The 23,248-nt window shown below is 41.7% G+C and overlaps 1 protein-coding gene across 1 annotated transcript in view; it reads right to left on the reverse strand.

Annotated features, from left to right (window-relative positions):
• The window catches only part of SPHKAP (SPHK1 interactor, AKAP domain containing), a 1,527,314-nt gene that overhangs the window by 565,592 nt on the left and 938,474 nt on the right, over positions 1-23,248 (reverse strand). Inside the window, exon 4 of the mRNA XM_086943759.1 lies at positions 10,207-10,266. Within this exon, the coding sequence (XP_086799885.1) occupies positions 10,207-10,266 (60 nt within the window). The remainder of the gene's footprint in view (positions 1-10,206; positions 10,267-23,248) is intronic.

Here is a 23,248-nt window from a genome sequence, read left to right on the forward strand (position 1 = left end):
CCCAAGAAATTGATAAGCCAAAATCGCAACCAAAAGCATTGGATATATTCAAATTAAGGGTCGAATTGGAAGAAATGATGGCAGGAAATGTGGGTTTAGAAAGATTGAACACATTCAGCGAAGATTAATTGTTGTTTATATGTCGAAGTATCACACGAAACACCAGGGTATTTCATGAGAAATTAATGAATATGGCACTTGAAATGGGAATCGATATTGGTAAATCAAAAGTATTACAGAAACCTTACCGAGTTGAATTCACTGATAAAGATTTGGAAAATATGAATGTGTCAGGAAGGAAAGTGCAAATTGAAGAGTTGTTATCAATATTGCAAAAATGAGGTGATCAAGAAAGATGGAAAGCCAGGTGGGCAAAGAAAAAGGAGGAGGCCCAGGTGAAAAGCACAGCATCAGAGTATATGTTGAAAGAAACTGAAACAGTGGAAAGATTGTGTCCAATTAGAGAAGTGCCAGGTGGAGGGTATTTACATGTCCCATGGTCCCGTCAGGATATTTTGTCATTTACAAATGATTTTTCCGAAATTACGAGAGAAACCTGTAGAATGGTACAGACAAGTCGAACGATTTGTAAAGGTTTCAAAGTTACTGTTAAAAGATCTAGATGGATTATTTGATATTGTTGTCCCTGTATAGTTATGGACAGAGTGCAAAATAGCAGTTGATTGGCCAAGTGATGAGTATCCTAGAGTCCCAAAGACTGGAGCTCCATCAGATGAGGTTATGAAGAAATACAATCAGGTAATGATGTACTTGAAAGGGAAGGTACCTCCAAAAGAGACTGACTGGACTAGAATAGATAGAACTACACAAAATAAAGCTGAATCTGTACATGCATATTATGAACGCCTCTTACAAGTCTTTAAACAATATGGTGGTCTAGAGAACATTGATACCAAAGATATGACACATTTCATCTATCGGTTTTTTGTCTGGATTAAGACCAGAAATTTCACAATGGATTAAAGATCATAAGATCTGTTGGCAGGCCAAACCTATTGATAAAATACTCAAATATGCAAAATATTATGAAGTTGAATTAGACAATAAGCATAAGAATTTGAAAGAAAAAGACATGTGGGCACAAGTAAAACTAGCAGAATAACAGGAACTTCAATTGAATCAGTTGAAAAATAATCAAGCCCAAGGAGATGGAAATAGAGGAAAGCCAAAGGGAAATTATAACAGAGATGAGGCTAAAAAGAAATTCCAATGTCACGGGTGTGGAAAGATGGGGCATTGGAAAAACGAGTGTAAAGCCATGTTGAGTAATTACAACATGCAAAATAACCCTTTGAATTCACAGACGCAGAATGAAGTGTCGAAGAAACAGTCGCCACAGGTAATACAGAACCAATTACCCCTTGCACCTATGCCAGATCCTGGGACCAAACAAAGGCTATAGTGTGGCTACCACAAATTGGGAGGGAAGTGGTACGAGAGATTCAGTGACTCCACAATTTCTTTTGAGTGACACATTTTTTGAAGAGGACACCTACTGACGGTGCCTGAGAGGGGAGGCCGAGGAGTGCGTATTTGGCGCATCCTTGCCGGTAGATCAGTCAGGTCCATATATTGAGGGAAAAGTTGGCACTACCCGTTCTGCTGTGAGAACAGCAGACACTCCAATCCTACCCATCTCGGGAGAAGCGATCCAAGTAGTGGGCGTTTCTAATAAACAAATTAGTAACCCACTTACAGAACCAATGGAAGTTAGAATAGGACATTTTAAAGAAATGCACAAGTTCGTGGTGTGTGATTCAAGTCCAGTAACCCTGTGAGGCAGAGACTTGTGGTGCAAAATGAATTGCACCATCTTTTGCACTCCAAGTGGTGTTGAAATTCAAACGCCAGATGAAGATGGAATATATAAATTAATGTTGGCGAAACAGGAAACTGAAAATAAAACATTGACTATAGAAGATTTACCAAAGGAATTACAAGATACTGTGAATCCTGAAGTGTGGGATTTTTACAGGAAAAGATGTAGTATTAATGGCAAATGTTGATCCAATAAAAGTGACAGTAAAAGAAGGTGCAATTTACCCAAATACTCAACAGTATAAAATGAGCCCGGAAATAAAAGCAGGAGTTGCAGCAGAAATAAAATGTTTGGTTGAAACAGGCATTTTGCAAGAAATAATGAGCAGTCCATGTAATTCGCCCATAATTGGCATAAAGAAACAGAGTGGGAAGTATAGGGTGGTACAAGACCTCCGCAAAATTAATAAAATTGTTGTCCCATGTTGTCCTGTAGTGCCAAACCCTGCTGTGATTTTATATCAGATACCGTGGGAAGCAGGTTGGTTCACTGTATTCGATTTGTGCCACACATTTTTCTCGATACCTTTACATCCAGATAGCAGGTATCTTTTCTCATTTGAATTTGACATCCATGTCTATGTCTTGAACTGCGTCCCTCAGGGGTACACAGAACCTCCATAAATTTTTAATGAGATTTTGAAAAAGTGCCTTGAATCTTTGGTGCTGCCTGGAAAATCTGTCCTAGTGCAGTACATAGACGACCTATTGGTGGCGTCTAAAACCCGAAATGACTGTGTAGTGGATACCATAGCCTTGTTAAATCATTTGGGTGAAGGAGGACATAAGGTGCCACCTAAAAAATTACAGTTTTGCACCACATCAATGAAATATCTGGGGCACCAGATAGAAAGGGGTGTCAGAAGGGTTACCACGAACAGGATCAAAATAATTAAAAATATGAATCTACCTCAAACTCAGAAAGAAATCAGAATGTTTCTTGGAGTCGTAGGTTACTGCAGGCAGTGGATTGTGGGATTTGCAGTTCTGGCAAAGCCATTTATACAAATGATGAAGAAAAGAGCAAAAGACCCAGTAGAATGAGATGATGAAAGCATGTCATCTTTCTTAAAATTACGTAACTGTCTGTGAACAGCTCCGGCATTGGGAATGCCTGATTATTCAAAAGATTTTGCATTGTTTTGTGATATACGAGACAATTGCGCACTCTCAATCTTGACCCAGACCCATGATTTGATGAGACGTCCTGTGGCATATTTTTCTTCCACACTGGATCCAGTGGCATCTGCATTGCCAGGATGTCTGAAAGCAGTAGCTGCAACATGCATGAGTCTTGAACAAAGTGAGTCCATTATTATGGGCCATGCAGTGACTGTATGCAGTTGTGATTTTGTTGACAAGGACTAAAACCCAATATCTGACGCCTAGTCGGCTGACTAAATATGAAAGAATTCTTTTAGGTGCAGAAAATGTGACTATTGCTAGGTGTAATATTTTGAATCCAGGAACACTGTTGCCTGAATCACATTGTGCAGAAGTTAAAAATGAAGTCGAACATAATTGTATCAACCTAACGGAATACTGTACCAAACCTCGTCCAGACATAAGAGAAGAACCATTATTAGATTCAGAACATGAGTTATTTGTAAATGGCTCATGCATGCAACATGAGGAAGGAGGTTTGAGCACTGCATATGCCGTTTGTACATTATGGGGCCCAGTTGAAGCATTCTATTTACCTGGAGTCAAGTCTGCAAAAGTAGCTGAATTAATTGCATTGGCAAGGGGTTGCAAAATTGGAAAAAAAATCATTTACACAGACAGCCAATACGGCTTCGGGGTTGTGCATGATTTTGGCCGACTCTGGATGCCGAGAGAGTTTCTGACTTCATCAGGTACTCCTATTAAAAATGGGATGATGTGAATGATTTGCTAAAAGCAATCCAATTACCAGAAACAGGGGCTGTGGTCAAGTGTGCTGCTCACCAATCTGGAAATGAAAATAGTGACAGCAGGTAACCTATATGCTGACCAATTAGACCAACACTGTGCCAAACATAAGATGGCAATAAATAAGGAAATTGATGCATGTGGAAACAGCTGCCAACTTATGTTGCTGCAAGGTGTGAAAACGTGGGAAGAAGTGAGAGATTTGCAGAATGAGGCAGAAATTTCAGAAAAAGGAAGAATGGAGAAAAATAGGTTGTCTGAAAAGGGCTGAAGATTGTGTTATTGTTTACCTTGATAACAGACCTGTGTTACCAGACTGTATGCTTGCTCCTATTGCTAGGATGTATCATGGAGCTTCCCACCTAGGGTGGGATGCTATGCTGCGACTATTCAGACAATCATGGTTTGATGCAAAGTTCAGGAACATAGCAGAAGCTCTTTGCCAAAGATTTTTGATTTGTCAACAAATGAATCCTGGTAAGAGAACTGTAGTTTGTCCTGGGAAGATTGGGAAAGCAGAAGGCCCATTCATAAGACTACAAATTGATTTTATCCAGTTACCACCCTGTCGAGGAATGAAATATGTTCTTGTCATTGTCTGCCTTTTTTTCAAAATGGGTAGAAGAATACCCTACAAAACGAAATGACAGCATCACAGTAGCTAGACTCCTACTCAGAGAACTGATACAACGTTTCGGTTTTCCAGTAACGATTGAATCAGACGAGGCTCTCATTTTAATATTGAAATAATTGGCCTAATCTGGGAAGCATTCAAAATTGAGCAAAAGCTGCACTGTGCATACTGCCCAGAGGCTTCTGGAGTGGTAGAACAACTGAATGGCACATTCAAATCAAGATTGGAAAAATATATGCATCGACAAAATTAGAATGGCCTGATGCTTTACCTCTTGTTCTGATGGAACTCAGAAGTATTCCAGACAAAAAAAACAGGCTTGAGTCCTCATGAAATTCTCATGGGAAGAGCAATGAGGCAGGCATGGGTGCCAGGACATAAGTTGATAAATATATCTGATGACTTAGTGCTAGAGTACTGCAAAAAAACTGGCTGACCAAGTGCGTTCTATCTCTCACCAGGTTGGGGAAGACGCTGTCGCCAGACAATCAACTCCAGCACATTATCTGATTCCAGGTGACTGGGTATTGATAAAGGAACATACTCTAGAATGTTGCCTAGCACCAAGGTGGGGAAGGCCACGTCAAGTGATATTGGTCCCCACCACAGCTGTAAAATGTGAGGGGATTCTGAATTGGATCCATGCCAGTCACACAAAAAGAGTGACTGAACCTGATGAAACTGAAGCCGAAGATTGTACAGCTAAAGGGTCTCAAGAAATCGATCCTGAAATAGCTGATGAACGACCAAGCACCAGTCAGAATGAGTGGATTCCAGTAGTCGACATACCTACCAGGATCATAAGAACAAGGAGTCAAACCTATTTAGATAGACAGAGTGATTGTTAGGATGAGGTAGGTTCAGAAGAACGTACTCAGATTACAGAAATCCAAGTCAATGGTAATCCTGAGGAGGATCAGATAAGGGAAAATCAATATACTCAGACATTCCAGACAACTGTCACAGGTCCAGAGTCTGAGGAGGGACAGATAGGTACAAGGGCGAAGGCTCCGGAAGAAGAAGAACAAGAGATCAAGTTACCTGAGCAGGGCCAGATAGTTGTAGAAAAAAGTGTTCAGGAAGAAGAAGGTGAACAAAGTCAAAATCAAATTCAGCACACTCCTGAACAAGGCCAGATTAGTGTTCAGGCAGAAGAAACAGAAACAAGTCCTGGACAAAATCAGATAGAGAGGGATACAGAAGATGAAGATGTACAAATTGTGCCACAACTGAACGAGAATAAAAGAATAACTGAAGAAAATCAAAGCACAGTGCCAGCTAAAATACTCAGAAAAGGAGATAGGCGGCCTGGATTTGTCAAAAGATTGAAGTTTTGCCTTAAAACCATAAATGAAGAACCACAGCAAGTAAATGAAATATCAAATCAGGCTGGGCCTTCCACAGAGCAACCAAGAAGGAGAAGTCCACGACTGAAAAGACTGAATAATAAATTCAGAGGCCCTGAATGGACTTACGTCATCTTTGAAGATTTCGAAACACTTAGAAATAAGTGATGAAAGTGGTGACAAATTAATTGCTGATCAGACTGACGAAGAAGTGAGACCAACTTGTAAGAAGTTTCACAAGTTGAAAGACTGTGTAAAAGTTACAAAGAGGGGTTAAGTTTCCTAATCAGCCATGGTTGATCATACTGTTAATGGAAGACCGAAAATAAACTGTTTGAAAACATGCTGTAGAATATGCACCTGTAGTATAGTGATAGTACTCATAGTATGGTGAGGACTGACAGTAGCTATTCCTTATATAATGAGTAGAGACATAAAAAATAACACTAACGTACCTGAAACAATAGATACACTTAGAAAAACAGATACACAAGAAAAGGCACTTAGCATTAGACAACAGAAGGTAGATTTAAAAGCATCAGATGAGGAAGGATTACATTCTACTAGAATTAAGAATAGAACTCACTTAAATGTATTTGCAAACCTATTAGTACACTATGTAGAAGCTATGGAAATGGACGATTGCTATGTCTGTATCAAGTTACCTACTTTGGTAGCCGAAGGTGTGACTTACCACCATTTCCCTCTAACATATGGCATTTCATGTAGTATTTTAGCTAGTTTATCTTATAAGAAAGGACCCTTACAGTATTATTATTCTAACTCAGATGTGATATTGTCTGAACTTCCTATACGTAGTAACCTGAATCCTGTACATACTAAGAGTGATGTAACACTTTATATGGGTGAATATTTTCTAACCATAGGTACAATAGATATAGCTGCAGCACACAAGAATAATTTAACATGCTTATTACATGAAAAAGAGAAAATATTTTTAAATATGGTTGAGAAAAGGAGAGAGAATTTCAAAAGAAAAGCAAAAGACAAGAAACAGTATTTCCAGGAATTTATTATATGTGCGGGAACAAAGCATATTACAACCTGCCAGATCATTTGTATGGGAGCTGTTATTTTGGAATAGTATTCCCAAAGATATATCATGTAAACAAAATCACTGGAAGCAATGAAGAAATTAATGGATTAACACGTAGTAGAAAAGCTAGTTTTGCAGAAATAGTAGGTGATATATTTAGTGCATTGATACCTATAGTGGGAGTGGTTCTGAATACGCAGAGAATTTGCAAACTGTCTAGAGTGGTGGATCGCTTATCGTCTGACACTGCTGGGGGATTCTTGAAGATCAATACCGATTTGGTTGCAACCAGATCAATGGTTTTACAAAATCGACTTGCTCTTGATATATTACTAACAAAAGAGGGTGGTGTCTGTAGAATGTTGAAAGCGCAACCTTGTTGCACTTACATACCAGTCAAAAGTATTGAAATTAAGGGGTAAGTAAGGAATATTACACTTTAGGAAAAATAACTCAAACCACTAGAGGTTGATAGTGCATGGAAGAGACTTACAGATGGTCTCTCCTCTATAGGTAGTTGTGTTTCTAATGTAGGAAAGAGCTTAGTAGGTAGAACACTGTTGCAAATGGTGGAAATAGGCTTACTGGTATTAGGGATAACAATCTGTTGTAAATTTCGTAAGCACAAGAAGACATACAGTAAATAAGAAAGGGAAAAAAGAGAAATTTTGATGAAATTGAGTTCGAAGAGTTGAATGGAAATTTATGCAAGAAAGTGAAAAACTTTCACGCAAACAATGAAAAGAAACAAAATAGAAATTTTGAAGAGATTGAATTGGGAGAGTTGTGAAAGTTGGCATCTGTTTCTTAAATTGGTGATGATATAAAATATCATCAAAGAGAGGAGTGATGGAGCAAGGATTTGCACGTAAAGCTACTAGCTTGTACTCAACCCTCTCAAGTAACTCATAGCGTACTAATGAACATGTTTTGTCTAATTAATATTTCATTACACAACATATCTAGCATCTAGGGAAAGCTTGACTATGTGCTTTTACTAGCTATAATCGGCTTGCATTAAAATGGCTGCTGCTACGCGGGATTTTCTACTGTGCATGCGTCTGTCATACTCACGTGACATCACGTACTATCTTGCTTGGAGGGAAACATTTGCTTCTGCGCACTAGAACTAAGATGGTTGCTTTGTGTTACAGCATGTATGAAGCTTGCACCGCTGCTTTTGCTAAGCTGTTTGTTCTGCCTAAACACTAAACGCAATAGTTAAAATAAAATAATGGGAATAGAGTAGAGATAAGTGGTATACAGAACAATCATTTATTCTTTGCTCTAAAACTGTTTCTTTTCTACTTTGCTACTAGCTCGTGTTTGGGCCTGAGATGTATCTGTTACTCCATCTTGAAAACCCACACTGCGCATGTCAAACTCCAGAAGGAGCATAAGTCATTCGTCATTGAATTGAAGCCAAGCTTTCATCACACTAGAAGATGCGCCTGGGACCCTGACTTGATGACCCCAAGCGGAAGACAAACTGTTAACATTGTATTTCTATAAGAACATTCAATTGTTGCGTGGAATAAAAACGCATGGGAAAAAATTAATTAATGGGCGGGAACGTCAAATTAAATATTCAGAAGAAAAGTTTCAATTTGGTATGGTGTGATGACCTCTCCTCATCCGTTTGCCCAATCAAAATTGGAGATCCTTACATTTTTAACATTGGGGGTGTACACTGCCCTGGAAAATAGTATAACTAGAGTAGGCTTAGCTAGTTAATTTGTCTGACTTGTCCGAATAGCTGACCTGTCACTAACCCAACTCACTCAATAGGTGATCGAGAGCAGAGGTGCTGGCGGAGCACTTTTTCAGGAGAAACAATGACCCAATCGGGGTTACTGGGAAGGGAGATTCGAAGACCCAATCGGGGTTTGGCTGTTTGGCTGCAGAGAAGGTGCAACACAGGCGTAGCACATTAGCTGTGGGTGCCGGTCTCATTAGCTGTGGGTGCCGGTCTGAGGTGGTCCTGTCCTGATCCAATTTGGTCCGTACCTGTCCTGATTCTGGTTTGCATTTATTCTTTCCTGCTGACACCTGCATTTTGGGGTTCTGTCCTTTGACCCAGCCCTTGGCCAGGGTTGGTCTTCACACCATTCTAGGTACTAATAATCAATGTGGGTTTGTCATTATACTGTTCTTCCCTTTTTCCCACCCTCCCTATGTTTCAATGCTTAATGAAAGTTTTTCATTCTATCTCACCTTAATCATATTTTTGTTGATTGATCAAGTTTCAGTTAATGTAGTATGGACACTGACATTTAATAATTTACAATAGATAAAGAATGTAAATCTTTCCAGAGTTTGTGTTTATTATATGAGTGCAAATGTTTATTTACTGCCTATTATGCTAACACCCTTGATCCCTTAGGACTTTAGGTACCGGTGACTAAGATTGGTAAGTCAAATGGTATAAGTCCTGAATGGTTAAATAAAATTGGTTAAGCGTAGGTTTACCTGTTCAAAGTGTTTATATTGATTTATGGGCCCAGGTGAGTATTGTAAAATCTCGGGCAGGTGAGCCCGCGCTCTATCACCCGGATCCAGATTCTTTCTTCTTGCCTGGGCCTGTACCGCTGTGCAGAAATGTTGGGAACAGGTCTTTACAGCTTTATCCAAAATGGCCGACTGTGCAATTGGCTTAGACTCCGGTGAGGGCCTCCTAGGATATATAAAAGACATTGAAGCGTTGCACAGGAAATTTGTAGCACTGGCCTATTAATGGGCCAGCATGTGGGAAGGAGGAGGTCTCCGAAATTCAAGAAATGGATCGATGACTAACCCCTAGATTCATCAAAGTCCCGTTTTGCGAGTCCTTAATAGCGATTATTAAGGAATCGCTATTAAGGACTTGCAAAACGGGATTCATGTAGGAATCGCTAAATAAATTGCGATTCCTACACATTCCTTATTTACGATTAGTAAATTGCTAATCGCAAATAAGGATGCGATTCCTTAAATGCGATCGCAATTTGAAAAATCGCATTTTTTGAGATTTTTCAAATTGCAAGTTCATGACCCATTGATGAATTCCAAATGCCATTTTTGCGGGCGCAAACTGCCGAATTCTGCGATTCGCACCGTTTGCGCCCGCAAAAATGCTTCATGAATCTAGCTGTAAGTGTATTCTAATAAACAGCTTGAGCTGTGTGCAGACATGCTGTCTCTTTCTTCCAGGCCCAGAGATATATGGCAGCCTCTGGAAAAGTATCTGCCACAAAGCCCCGACGCTACAGGATCCGAGTACGGTTAGACCGTATCAACTGAGGTACGGGAGGGTAAGGGATATCATTCAGCACATGAAGCAAGGGCTAATTCGAGGTTGTCAAGACCCTACATCCTCTGCCCTGAACACATGCACCCCAAAAAACGACTTCATAAAAACTAAAAATCTTTTGTTGTTTTACCTGTTTTAATTTGTCGTGGTTGTAATCCTCTTTGTCTGCTGCCAGGTTCACAAAACACATCTACAAAAAAAAAGGAAATGTTTATCAGAATATTCTGGATTCGAGCACAAAATACACCACACGTGACTCACAGTGATAATAAGACTTCGTGTAATAATATGGGTGTTATCGATGTCACAATAGGAAAACTATGACCCGCATGCATTTGGATGTCAGCCCAAGTGTACTAGAGGAATGATGGAAACGTACACTGATATTTCAAAGGAACATTGTAACTGAACATATTTATCGCTTTGCATGGGTTGATCTGACCTGCAGACTATACCTTGGTACACTTTGTAAACACTCCCTTCAGCTTGTAAACAAATCATTTCATCACCCTCTCGCCTCCATACTCAGTCACTGAGATACCCTAAGGCTTTTTATTCAAGCACAATTCGGAAGGATTGTGGCTGTTCATGCATTAATTGAGTCATGACATTTACAGTGGAGCCAATACAATAAAGATTACAAAAACATTTTTTAAAAAGTGAGATGGCGTGACTTCCAAATTGTGATCCCAGTTTATCCCGAAATACTCCAATTTCAGATGATTCACGTTTAGGGTCCCATTATTACCCGTGGGAAACTGGAGTACAGTTACTTAGGTACATATTTGACTTAAAAGAGGATTTGTGTGACATTTCTACAGTTGCTTTTTGCCAACTTTGTGAAGATTGTGTAAAACTTTGTCAGCATTTCCTACTTTGCACAGTCAGATACGTTTAAAAGTAATAGCGAAGATCGCATGCAAGTCTGCCTTTTTTAAAATCAAAAGTTACTAATTTATGGCAACATTCCACTTTAGGTATGAGGAGGGAAGCCCCACATCAGTGGCTGCTAAGAAAACATGCAATCCAAATTTACTTTAGGTGTTGGAGTAGATAGGGGAAATATAGTATTCACTCTTCTTTACTGTATCTGTGTTCTGTGCAACCATACAAACTGTCACGCTTGGTATGGTAACTATTATGGCAATTTAGAAATATACATAATTCTTCTTTTGTACAGAGCGGACCTGGCTGGGCCAAAACAAGAGGATGGGGCCACTCCTTAACTGAAAAAGCCATATGTATTGAACAAAAAATCCATTGAACATGATAAAAAAATATGTTCTTTCTGAGAGCGGGCCCTTAGGCAAGAAGCCAGGAGAGTCTAATACCCCCTCACCCAGAAGTACAACTATCGACAGCAACTCCAAGTGGGTATTACTCATGGCAACACTCCTTATAGCAGGACCAGCACACCAATGAACCAGATTACCCTCAGTAAAGAGTCATTCTGCTGCAAAGTGACGTTGATAGAGTGGTATGAAGCTTTATTGGTGGGTTCAAGCATTTAAATAGGGAAGTGCACACCTAAGAAGCATGTGCCTCAAGGTGTACAATACTAAGAGCCACATGTATCAAAAGAACATTTTGTGATTATCAAATAGCGATTTTTACCGAATCTCTATTTAGTAATCGCAGAATGCTATGTATGAAAGGAATCGCCAAAGATTTAGCGATTCATTAATATTACCTAATAGGAATTTGGCAAATAGCAAATCGCAATTAGGTAATGTTGTTCCATTCATTCCTATTGGCCGGAAGGCCCAAAGGTGCGAATGGTTTTGCATTAGCTAATTGGCGATTATGTAATTGGTATTTGCAAATTAGCAAATGCAAAACCAAGGGTGACCGGGGCCTAAGACCCCACTGAAGTATCCCCCCCAAAATGCATGTGCCCTATGGGCATGTGTGCGCTACATGGCACTGTGAAAAATGCAGTTTTGTGCATTTTTCAAAGTTTGCACATGGTTACCATTGATTTGAATTTGATGGTAATTGAATTTTCCTGAATGCACAGTTTGCATTGTGAAAATGCTTCCTACATGTTCTTCAAGATCACAAATTGCCATTCCGTATTTTTATTCACAATTTTTGGTGATCGCGAAAAATTGCGATTACCTAAATTTGCAACTGCAAAGTCTTTCATACATCATGAAAGGTTACTTTGCATTCACAAACAGCCACATTGTTTGATTCGCACTGTTTGCGAATGCAAAACATTTTCAAACATGTGGCCCTTTGACTCTCATTAGTATTGTCCAATAAATATCCCTGTCACTTCTCTTCCCCCGAATTACTAATGCCAGGGGTTATGGTAATCTCAGAGCTGGGGAAAAAACAGGATGTCATGTTATGTTAATAAAATGTATTGAGCGCACGAATCCCCGGAGGTATCTTGGTGCTAGGACAGTGGTAAGCCCAGCAGGGATCTAATTCTGAAATAGCCAGGTTTTTAGACCATATCTAAAAGATGTTAGTGAGCTGGCATTTCTAATATCAATTGGCAGCGTGTTCCATAGCCATGCTGAACCATAGGAGACACTTCAGCCTCCCCAGCATGTCGTTCGTATCCTTGGAACCCGCATCAGTTTAGCGTCAGTAGAGCGTAACTGTCTGACCGGCTGGTACCAAGAAAAAAGATTTCTGAAAAACATTGGTCGGGTGTTGTTCAAGGCCTTGTAAGCTAAGCATAGTATCTTGAACTTAATACGGTGCACTACCGGAAGCCAGTGGAGTCTACGAATTCCCTTAGCAACTGACTCGCATTTGGGGACTGTTAGAACTGGGGGTCTCTAGTTGGCAGAGGTAGGTACTACTGTCCAAAAGGAACCCTTGCTTCTAGACAGGGTAAGGAGGACACACTCTTCAGATAACCCTGCTCACCCCCTTGGTAGCTTGGCTCAAGCAGTCAGGCTTATCAAAGGCAATGTGCTAAGTATTTGTACCAACACTAACAGTAACACAGTGAAAACACCACAAACTGACTCCACAACAGTTTAGAAAAATAAAAATATTTAACCTAAACTACACAAGGCCAAACAACAAAAATCCAACATACACAGTTCAAGAATATGGTTTCAAATGAGTTCTTAAGGATGCGTTAAAATAATCCACAGTTGCCTCACGTTTGAGCCAACAGTACCTTTAAATGAGACAAAGTTCCAAGTTAAAAGCTGTAGTGGTGAAAAGCAAGCGATCCATCACTCCTGAGACCCTGGGGAGACGATGCAACATCCCAGCTGGATGCAGCGGGCATGTTGCGGTGACTCTGGTCTGTATAGGGAGGGATGTGATACCTTGCGTTTATTCCAGTGCACAGGTTTCGGTGGAAGCGGCTCGCAAAAGGTACGATGCAACGATCTTCGGGGCGGTGACGATTTCCGGGGCGGCGACGATGCACGACTCAGCGGCGATCTTCTCCTCGCGTGGGCTCTCGATGCGATGGCTCTGCGACGACTCTCGCAGCGACGTGATGCGGTCGACAAGCAAGAGGTGTGACGATCTCACCCAGTGATGGCAGGCTCTGCGACGATACTCGCAGCAATGGTACCCTTCCCGCACCGGACTGGTGCGCCCAGCAAACGAAGGATGCACGGCTCTGGCAGCGGCAACAGGCGCTGCGATGATCTCGGCCTTCGTAGCGGCGGGAATTTCCTCGCACTGACAGGAATGCGCTCCGCAAGCGAGTGATGCAATAAACTTTTTAGAAAGTTCTTTAAATCTTGGTTTATAGCTTCCCGACACAGGTACAACTTCAGGAGGCACCACACATGGGCCAAGCACTCCAGAAAGGACAGAATCCTCTCAGCCGAGTTCAGGGAAGTTATGGGTGTTCCTTGAGCATTTTGTTTTCCTGGCCTCTCCTTTCCTTTCAGAGAGAGGGGCAGGGTCGTCAGCCGTCCAGTAGGAGGTGGAGCCAGCATTGTGGAAGGCAGGCACAGCCCTATTCAGGCCCAGGTACTATCCCCTCCCACCACTCTAGATGCAGCTGGAGCTATTCAGCCCAGGGATGGCCCACTCAGCCTCTGGGAGCCACCCATCCCCTGTCACTCACAAACCAGACAGTTAATTCACAAACAGGCCAAGGCACACAGAAAGGTCAGACAAGAGAACAACAACATTGTAAAAGTGCTGTTCTCAAACACAGGATTTAAAAACAACCTTTCCTAAAAGATGTGTTATTAAATTCTGAGTTCAGGGATACCAGACTTTTATGTCCTATCTTTCTCCTATGGGAAGATATGCTATTCCCCATGATAGCCTATGGAGCAAGATAGCCTTACAATAGTGAAAAAACAAAAATGGCTGTAATTCACTACCAGAGCATGTCACCTGCACTAGTACATGCTCTACCTTTCACATACACCGCACCTTGCCCAAGGGGGTACCTTCGGCCTTCCATAGGGGTGACCAATGTGTACAGAAAGGGAAGGGTTAGGCCTGGTCAGTGGGGACACTGACCAGGAGGACATGGCAGTTCACAGATTGCACACAGGCACTGTGGTGGCAGGCCTGAGTCACCATTTTAGGGCTACTCAGGAGGGTGGCAGAATCAGTGTTGCAGGCCCACTAGTAGCATTTGTTATCACCAGCCCTGGCACACTCAGTGCACTTTACTATGTTCCTCTTGGTGACACAAATATGCCAATCATGGATAACAAATCACTATAACAATTTACACAGGGAGCACTTGCACTTTGACACTGATCAGCAGTGGCAAAGTGCCCAAAGCATCTATACCAGCAAAAACGAAATCCAGCACAGCATCAAAAATACAGGAGGTAGAGGCAAAAAGACAGGGGGAAACCACAGCAAAGATGCCAGGTCTAACAGGGACATTCAGTATTTGTCTTGCAGCAGCGTTTTGTACCATCTGTAGCTTTTTAAGGTACTGTTTCTGCATATTCTAATAAAGTCTGTTACAATAGTCTAACTTAGACTGTACAAGAGTCGTCACTACTGTTCTTTGGGAGTTGACGGTAATATACAGTAAGATCTTCTACAATTTATTGATCAGGAAATGGGAAGTGGACACAATAGTATTGATTTGCTGAGATAGGGTGAGCTTGTTGTCAATTAACACCCCCAAATGTTTTGCTTTAAGAACCGGCTTTGGTGGTTCTCCCATTTCTGCCGGCCACCAGACCTGGTCCCAGCTGGGTTGCATATTGCCAAAGATCACCACTTCGGTTTTTTCAGAGTTTATTTTTAGAAAGGATTATGAGGTGTGTGGGAATAACATGCAGGAATCAGTGTTTTGGAGCAGACTCCTGCAGGTTTTTCCTCAGAGTTTTGCAAAGAGATTATCCCCATCAAAGAAGCATAACTTGTAAATCCAATGGGCCTGGTAACTTCTATTACAGGACCCATCATTATTTAAGGGCCACTCATAAGGGGGGGCCTTAATGAAATGCAGACTCTTGCACCTTGCACTGCACTAGGGGCAGAGGATTTGATCTACACCTGGCACAGTGCATGGCCAAACTCAGTCTCTATCACATTACATAACATTGCAAAACCAAAGGTCTCATAATCCAAGGAAAATACATGTATCTGTGAGCAGGCTATATGTCAGAATATCACATACAGAAAAAACATCTTTAATAAATATTATGTCATAAAAATTGTTAGCAAAAATATCGTTCGATTGGGTGCAGATTTTCTAATATTAAGTCCAAAGTAGCACACTTAAAAAGAGAAAACATCTAGAAGTAAAGATATCTCTCCTAGTTGTGTCTCTGGTGGGGTGGCATACAATTCTGACATTCCGCTAATGGTAAATCTGAGACTGTTTCACAACCCATGGGTGGATGCGTGGGAGCCCATAGCTCTTCTCCCTTCCGCAGAGTAACTCAAGCCAAAAATGTGTGCTGCCTTGCGGTACTCTAGATTTATCAAGGCACCATGGGCCACACAAGGTGGCCTTGCGTGGCTTGATGAAGCTCATTTAGGTTTTGCATCGCCATTGCGTCTCCTTGCATGGTGCAAGACCAACACAAAACGTTGATAAACATTCCCTATGTGTCTTGATGCATTGGCCATTAACTACTCATTAAGATTACTTACGTGGGGCATGTTGTTTTTGCTTTTCTTTGTTTTCACTTTTCATTGATGTGTTTTAAAGTTGATCTATCTATTTCATTTGTTCTAAAAGCCAAGATGCCTTGGTGTACATGCACTCAATAAATACTAATAGGAGCAAGAATAGCAACTTTCTCTAAGGAACTGTACTTTGTAAAGGTGCTTTACAAATGTAATTGTTTATTTAATGTTTCATCCACTTTTGGCAAAATAGACATAATGATTGAGCAGTGTGACAGCAGCTTGACAGTCGGCCAGGTAAATCTCATATTTATCATTTAGGTGTTATCGAAGATCACAACTGGGATTCCCCCTAGGGGCCTCTTAGGAAATGATATGGCTGTCTGTGTGGCCCTTGATGTTAGAGGCATCCATTGTTCTCCTCTGCATGTGTGCTGTGCTTTAACAGGCGGAGAGTAAGCACAGGCATGTTTATACCCCTGCCTGTAGGCTGCAGAATATATCTGCTGCTGAGCTTCACCGCCCCTCCCCCGCCTCAATTGTCTCCTACTAGATTCAGTAGAGAATAAGGGTGGGACCAGGAACAGGAATTTCTATTGTTGCTGCTGCACCACAGCAAGAGATGGAGTTGGCAGTGACTGATGCATCAAGGGAAGGGATGTTCCCTTTCACTTTATGACTAACAGCAGGGCCTACACATAGGTCTCTCCATATTCCCAGGCACATACCTACACAGGGAGTAGGTAGGGGATTTTAGGAACATAGTCCCTTAGGCTTAACGCAGAAAGGCCAGAGAATGCAGGGGAAGGACTATTAGAATTGGGGCTTATGTAAATTATGGCACTAAGGTAATGAGCAATTCGCTGGCATATGTGATTCACATCTGGGTATATTAAAATAGAATAACTAACACATAAACTGCCTCCCAGCCTATCTGATCAGCATCCAGGCATATGTGAGTAGTATTCTGGAATACCTAAACTGAGCCTCATGAAAAACATATTTGATTTCATTCCCTGCAGTAGCAAAAGAAATATAAGCCGCACCCTAGAAAACTGAGTAGCACTCTGGCATGCTGTGGCCCACCCTGAGTTATGGAGCATCATCTTTGCCATATTCAGAAACACACCCAACATACTGAACACTGCTTGGAAAGAATCCGTAAGCTTGTGTGGTAGACGCACCAGGACCACGTCACAGAATCAAGATCAAGCCCAATGATAGGGTGGTCTAGAAGGTGAATGTAGTGAACAGTCTGGACATTGGGCAAATACTAGACGTCCAACAGAAAACAGACAAGCTTCAAGGGACTAATATTCAGTTATGTTCAGTTCAAAATCTTTATTCAATCTTTAGAAATAGACCATAAAAGCACAAGATATAACTCAACACTACATTATAGCTTTAAAAACAATTGTAATAAATTTCAGATAATCCATCAAATAACATTCTCATCATGCACATATTCACTAATAATCATAAAGAACTGCTTTTGACTGTGGAGATCTGTATATGTTTTATAGTGTTATCTTCTTGTGATGGTTTGATAATGCACTGTGGTTCGTGCTTATGATAGTTACTACTCTTTCAATTTTAATGCACTGTGGCTCATGCTTATGATAGTTACTACTCTTTCAGTCGTAATGCACTGTGGTTCGTGCTTATGATAGTTACTACTCTTTCAAACTAAGTGCACTGTGGTTCATGCTTATGATAATTACTACTCTTTCAATCTTAATGCACTGTGATTAGGTCTTAAGATAGTTACTACTCGTTCAATCTTCATGTAAGATAAACAAATATCCAATATTACCGTGTGCATCCTTAAACTAAACATGGTTTACATCTGAGCACAAAGAGCTTGTGCAGTGCAGATAAAATTTAGGTCTAGACCGGCCTCAGTTTAGAGCGAACAATTGGCATCTTCCTCCCCCAGTATTAAATTCCTACCCCAGCTTCTCACAACTAACAACTCTATTTAGGAGAGTATCTAACTTCATCTATGGAATAAGAGACCGCCCCGCCAGGCACCAAAGATCTCTTGCAGATGTGTCTACTCAAGAAAACACCAGACATTAACAAATTCATAAATATATAAATATCACAATGTAATGTGCATTTTTTAATTTGCAAGCTTGGATTTTCACTCCCATTTTCTTTGGCTATTTCTGCAACTTGCCTTTCCCTTCTGTATTTTACTCAACAGTTCTCCTCAGTGTGATGATACTTTGCCTAGTCTACCCATGTATGCAGTGCTTAATATAGTCTTATAGCCCGCCGTAGCGGGCTATACCAGCTGTTAACGGTTTGATCCTGCGTTAAAGGCCTGAGACGAAGGTGAGAGACTTTAACAAGGGAGGGGACTTTAATAGCCGTTACAGCACTGCTACGAAGGGCTATAAGGCTATTAGAACATTCTGCCACTAGTGGGCAGAATGGTCTAACAAATGAAACAAAGGCTTCTCGAAGCTCCAGGGGATTTATATCCTCTCGAGTTCGGAGAGCCCTTTGTAAAACATTGGAACGTTGCTCTGCGGGCCTTTACCCGCCCGTAGAAGCAGGGAGCACTCCATTGCCTTCATCAGAGCTCCCAACAGTCCAAAGTTCTAATTTGTAATAAAATATGTGACACAGCAGTCGTTAGGAGGGCACTGCTGCTTTAACCACACTTTGCCCCTGCCAGCGCTGACAACAATACCTACACAACTACTAACCATAACACTCCTACAAGTATTATAATTCGGACTATTCCAGGCCCTCACATCTATAACAACGGCTTGGGAGGCATAAACAGCTGCTGCTCTGCTCATCTCTAAATTATACAGACAGCACCACTATAGGGCAGACTGTCTTAAGTGCTGGTGTTCACAATTAAGTACTGGTGCCGAGCACCGGAAAACTCTGGCTCAAATTAAGCAATGCGTGTATGAGGTTCAGTGTTTTAGAAGGAAGTGCAACAGGGTCAAACATGTTTCTAGGCCCATGAACTCTCTCAGGATAAGTCGATCCGCACAGCTCTCACTCACTGTAGCCTCCTACCACATATGGCACCTCACCCACCCCTTCTGATCTGAAAGACTCCCTGCGAAACTTCAAATTGCATCTTCACTGCCTCCTCAGAGGGAGGTGACAGCCGCTGATTTAATTTCAGCTCCTATCCAGCCGATGTTTTTTGTAATGTGCAATCTGTCAGAAAACGACGGCTGCACAATGGGAGAAGATTAACTCTTAATTTATTCTACCTGGGAAATAAAAGGAAAAGTCACTTTCAAACAAGCTCGAAAAAGTTTCACAACCAAAATACTTTTACCCTAAAAACATTGCCCTTTTGCAGCGATTATGTAACAGAGCAGAAGAAAAATCGCAGGAATCAATGTTTAAATTGACAAAAATAAAAATACTTGCAGGGCCCACGGTTTTTGCAATGCTGTCTAGTCTTTATTGCAAAGCACGCCTCTTTCTTTTGTTACCTTAATTTATTGTATCTCGATTTGACAACTGCACAGTGCGAGTAGAGACTGAAAACCATCAGGAAATGGGATGAGGCTAGTATTCTTTAGCCGGATCCGGGCCGGTTCCAGTGACTCTTCAGTCAGTGTCTAAGTGAAGAATTCTAGCACCGGGATACAGGACAGCTGAGACAGCGGAGGCGCCAGGACACATCTGCTGTGAGAAGCAGCAGCAGTCGGTATCTGGGCAATTAAGTAAACCACAAATGCTTCATCAGAACATTTTTCTTTCTTGCCATTTTTTTTCTTTTCAGAGTTGGTCAAAAATAATGTAAAGGCTGGCTGTGATTCACAGCGCTTCTCATGACGCCCCCTTCCATGATTACTAGCCTCCCCTTTCTGCTGCACCCGATTTATGGGAACTCATAATAAGGGTTTTCTATTTCCAGCCCTGTCCTTGCAGGTACTATTTCATTTCTTCAATCCATTCCTCACTGTTTTTCTATCTTTCTTTCTCCCTTTTCTGCCTTTCTCTCTCTCTCTTGCCCAGAAACAAAGGGTATATTTACAAAGAAATTGCGCAGTGCGGCGCTGCAAGCAATTTAGCAGTGTTGCGCCATTTAAAAAATGCAGGGATACATCTTATTTACAAGAATATGGTGCACTCCTGGGATTTCCCTTGCACTGGTGCTAAAAAAAGCTACCCAGAGCCAACACAGACACCCTTGTGTCATGGTGCAAGGGTGTCTGCGTTGCAGCGATAATTGATTGCCTGTATCTCAGGAACCTTTTTACCATGGTGCAAGGGTGCCTGCATTGCAGGGTATCAGCCCTGCAACTCCAGCACTCATGCACCATGGTGCAAGGGTGCCTTCTTGCAGGGATGATGGTTTATGTGCAGGAAGGGACACCTTCCTGCACATAAACAGTCATTAAAGGTGAATTGCTCCTTCTATGTGTGCTACAGAATGCAGCACACATAGAAAGATCAAGAATAAGAAGAAATTAAAGTATTTCTCCTCGCTGCGCCATTTGAACACCTGTTTTTCGGCGGCGTTTGTTTTTGGCCCTGCCACAGATTTACACATTCTTGTATATCTGGGGCAGCGTCAAAAAGCAGTGGAATACCCATGCAACACCCATTTCGCTCCCTAGATATGTGTGAAAGGGTACGATATTAACAAAGCGGCTTTAAACCATGCAGAGTGGCTTAATGCTTCTTTGTAAATATGGAGCAGGGCATTGCGCCACCAGAGTGTCATAAAAATCCCTGGTGGCGCACTCCCCTTGAAAATATGCCACAAAGTTTGATGATGAAAAATAACTCTGAGTCCCTAAAATGAGTCTTGGGTCCACCACTGATACAAATTAAGCTCGGTGCTGAATGCATGACGGCTTGGTGTGACCGTTCCACTGTGAAGTCTAGCCTGTTGGGTGCTTCACTCAGTACAATTTTCTTTGAACCTACATAGAATCTGGATGATGATTTTACCCAACCGAGTAACATCTCTGTGTGAAAAGGATATGGAGATCGAGCGCCATTTTCAAATGAACTTTCCCTTTGAGTCTCACAAATTCTCCATACCAATCTTTCTATGAATGCTTCGTAAGTGGTAGTTAATTGATGTAGTCCTTTGACAATTTTAAGTGTTTGCATTTAAAGTAGTATACTTGTCCCTATAAATCTAAATACAAATTACAATGTTTTGGCTTTTTGACAATGTTTACACACACACACACTCATTCACTCACTATTCTCTCTTTGTCTCAAACCTTCTCAATCTCTCTCTGTGCAAAACTAGGTCAGACAGGGGGAGGGTGTTCAAAAGGGAGATGACTATTGCACTGTACACATATAGTTCCTAATACTGTTCCCTCATTTCTAAGCATTGCCATGATGACAAATAAAGAGACCCGAGACAAAAGATGATGAAGTGGTCTACCTTCAGATTTCTGGGAAGAAGGCATGTCTACAAGGGCTGATGCTTACAGAGGATGTGGCTTCCCTGAATGGCTGTCCTATTGGACTACTCTTGCAAATGAACTTCTCGTAGCCAGATACAGTTCAAATGTATATTTATTTAAGACATCTGTGACTACAGAAGGTGCTCCCTCCATAGAGAACCCATCTAAGTCATAGTGCATCACAACACTAGAATACTTATAAGTCAACACTCATGTTTCAAGGTACATGTACTAATATCTAAAGATATGAACACAGTGAAGACCTGACGCATGTACAACAACCACTCATTATTCCAGAGGGTTAGTCGGGTTGCTTGGGCTGGTCAACATTACTGGCTAGCCTCAGGTTACAAATCTTACTGGAACTGGCAATATAATTATACCAAAAGTTAAAAACATTGGCACAATACTAGTTTCTACAATGTTCCCATACGCTACACATTGCCATGCCAGGTTCTACTTTTGCATTGTCAAGAGCCTATTTCTATGCCAGTTTCTACATTCCTACAGTAACTTTCCATGGCAATTTAAAATTTCCACAGTTAAGTATTTCCATGCCAGTTGAAGCTGTTCCCAAGTACCTTGCCAGGTCAATTTCCACATTACATCAGTTGAAAAAGCATTGGCAATCCAGCTTCTACATTAAGCTCAAATTGCCATGCCAGATTCCATGTTGCTCTGCTAGTTTCCAAGGGGCATATCATCAAGAGGGGCCGATAATTATCGCTAAGCGCATTTAGCGCTAGGATAATTATCAGCACCCAACTCAGAAGTTTATCACAGAGATAGCCTGCTATCAGCAATGCTTATCTCCACAGCGATAAAATTCAGAGTGCAAGCTGCCTAACTGTGTGATTATCGCTGGAAATCCAGCGATAATCGCACACCTTTAGGAGATAGCTGCTGAAAGGGCTACATATACTTAGCCATGATATGCACCTTCCATAGGATATCATGGCTAAGTCAGTTTCAAAGCAGGCGTAAGGAAAGTAGCAATAACAGAGGTTATCGCTACTTCTCCTGACGCTTTGCTGCTGAGCATGATGCTTGATAATAGGAGAAATGTCGCTTAGCGACATTTCTCTCATTATCCTGGGGAGGAACGCCCACTTTGCATCTCATTAGAGCAGGGCCGGACTGGGAACCACAACTGGCCCTGACAAAGTGCTCGGCCGCCCCTCCCCACTCGGTGGGTGTTGGAGGTGCCACCGAGCTCTTTGCCAGGCCGGTTTTCGGCCGATGTTGGTACAGGGCCGATTTTGCAGCTATGCTGCAAAAAACGGCCCTGTAACAAAAACGGCCCCCAGGGGCCCAAAACCAGCCCCCACCCGTGCGGCACACCGGGGGATTGCCCGGTGCCCGATATGGCCAGTCCGGCCCTGCATTAGAGATGCAAAGCTGGGCGTTGAGGGAAAGTGTGAAGAAGCATGGATTCACAGGTTAGCGCGTCCTTGCTAATAGGGCATTAAAATTATCGCCGCTTTTCGGCCGAAAACAGACGCAAAAGCTGCAATAATTTTTTAACACCGCCTTGTTGATATGCCCCTAAATTGTCCTAGTTAAGCGTATAATTTTTTTAACATTTTGCACATTGCACCAGGGGTCAGAGTAGTGCTGTGGACACACAAGCAGATGACAGGGAAACTATCTTTTGGGGAGAGAGGCGTTCATGGCAACTTGTAGGTCAAGTAATAGTTCTGGTGCAAAGGTTTTGGG

Source organism: Lissotriton vulgaris, chromosome 11 (assembly GCF_964263255.1).
Source record: "Lissotriton vulgaris chromosome 11, aLisVul1.2, whole genome shotgun sequence".
Taxonomy (NCBI): domain Eukaryota; kingdom Metazoa; phylum Chordata; class Amphibia; order Caudata; family Salamandridae; genus Lissotriton; species Lissotriton vulgaris.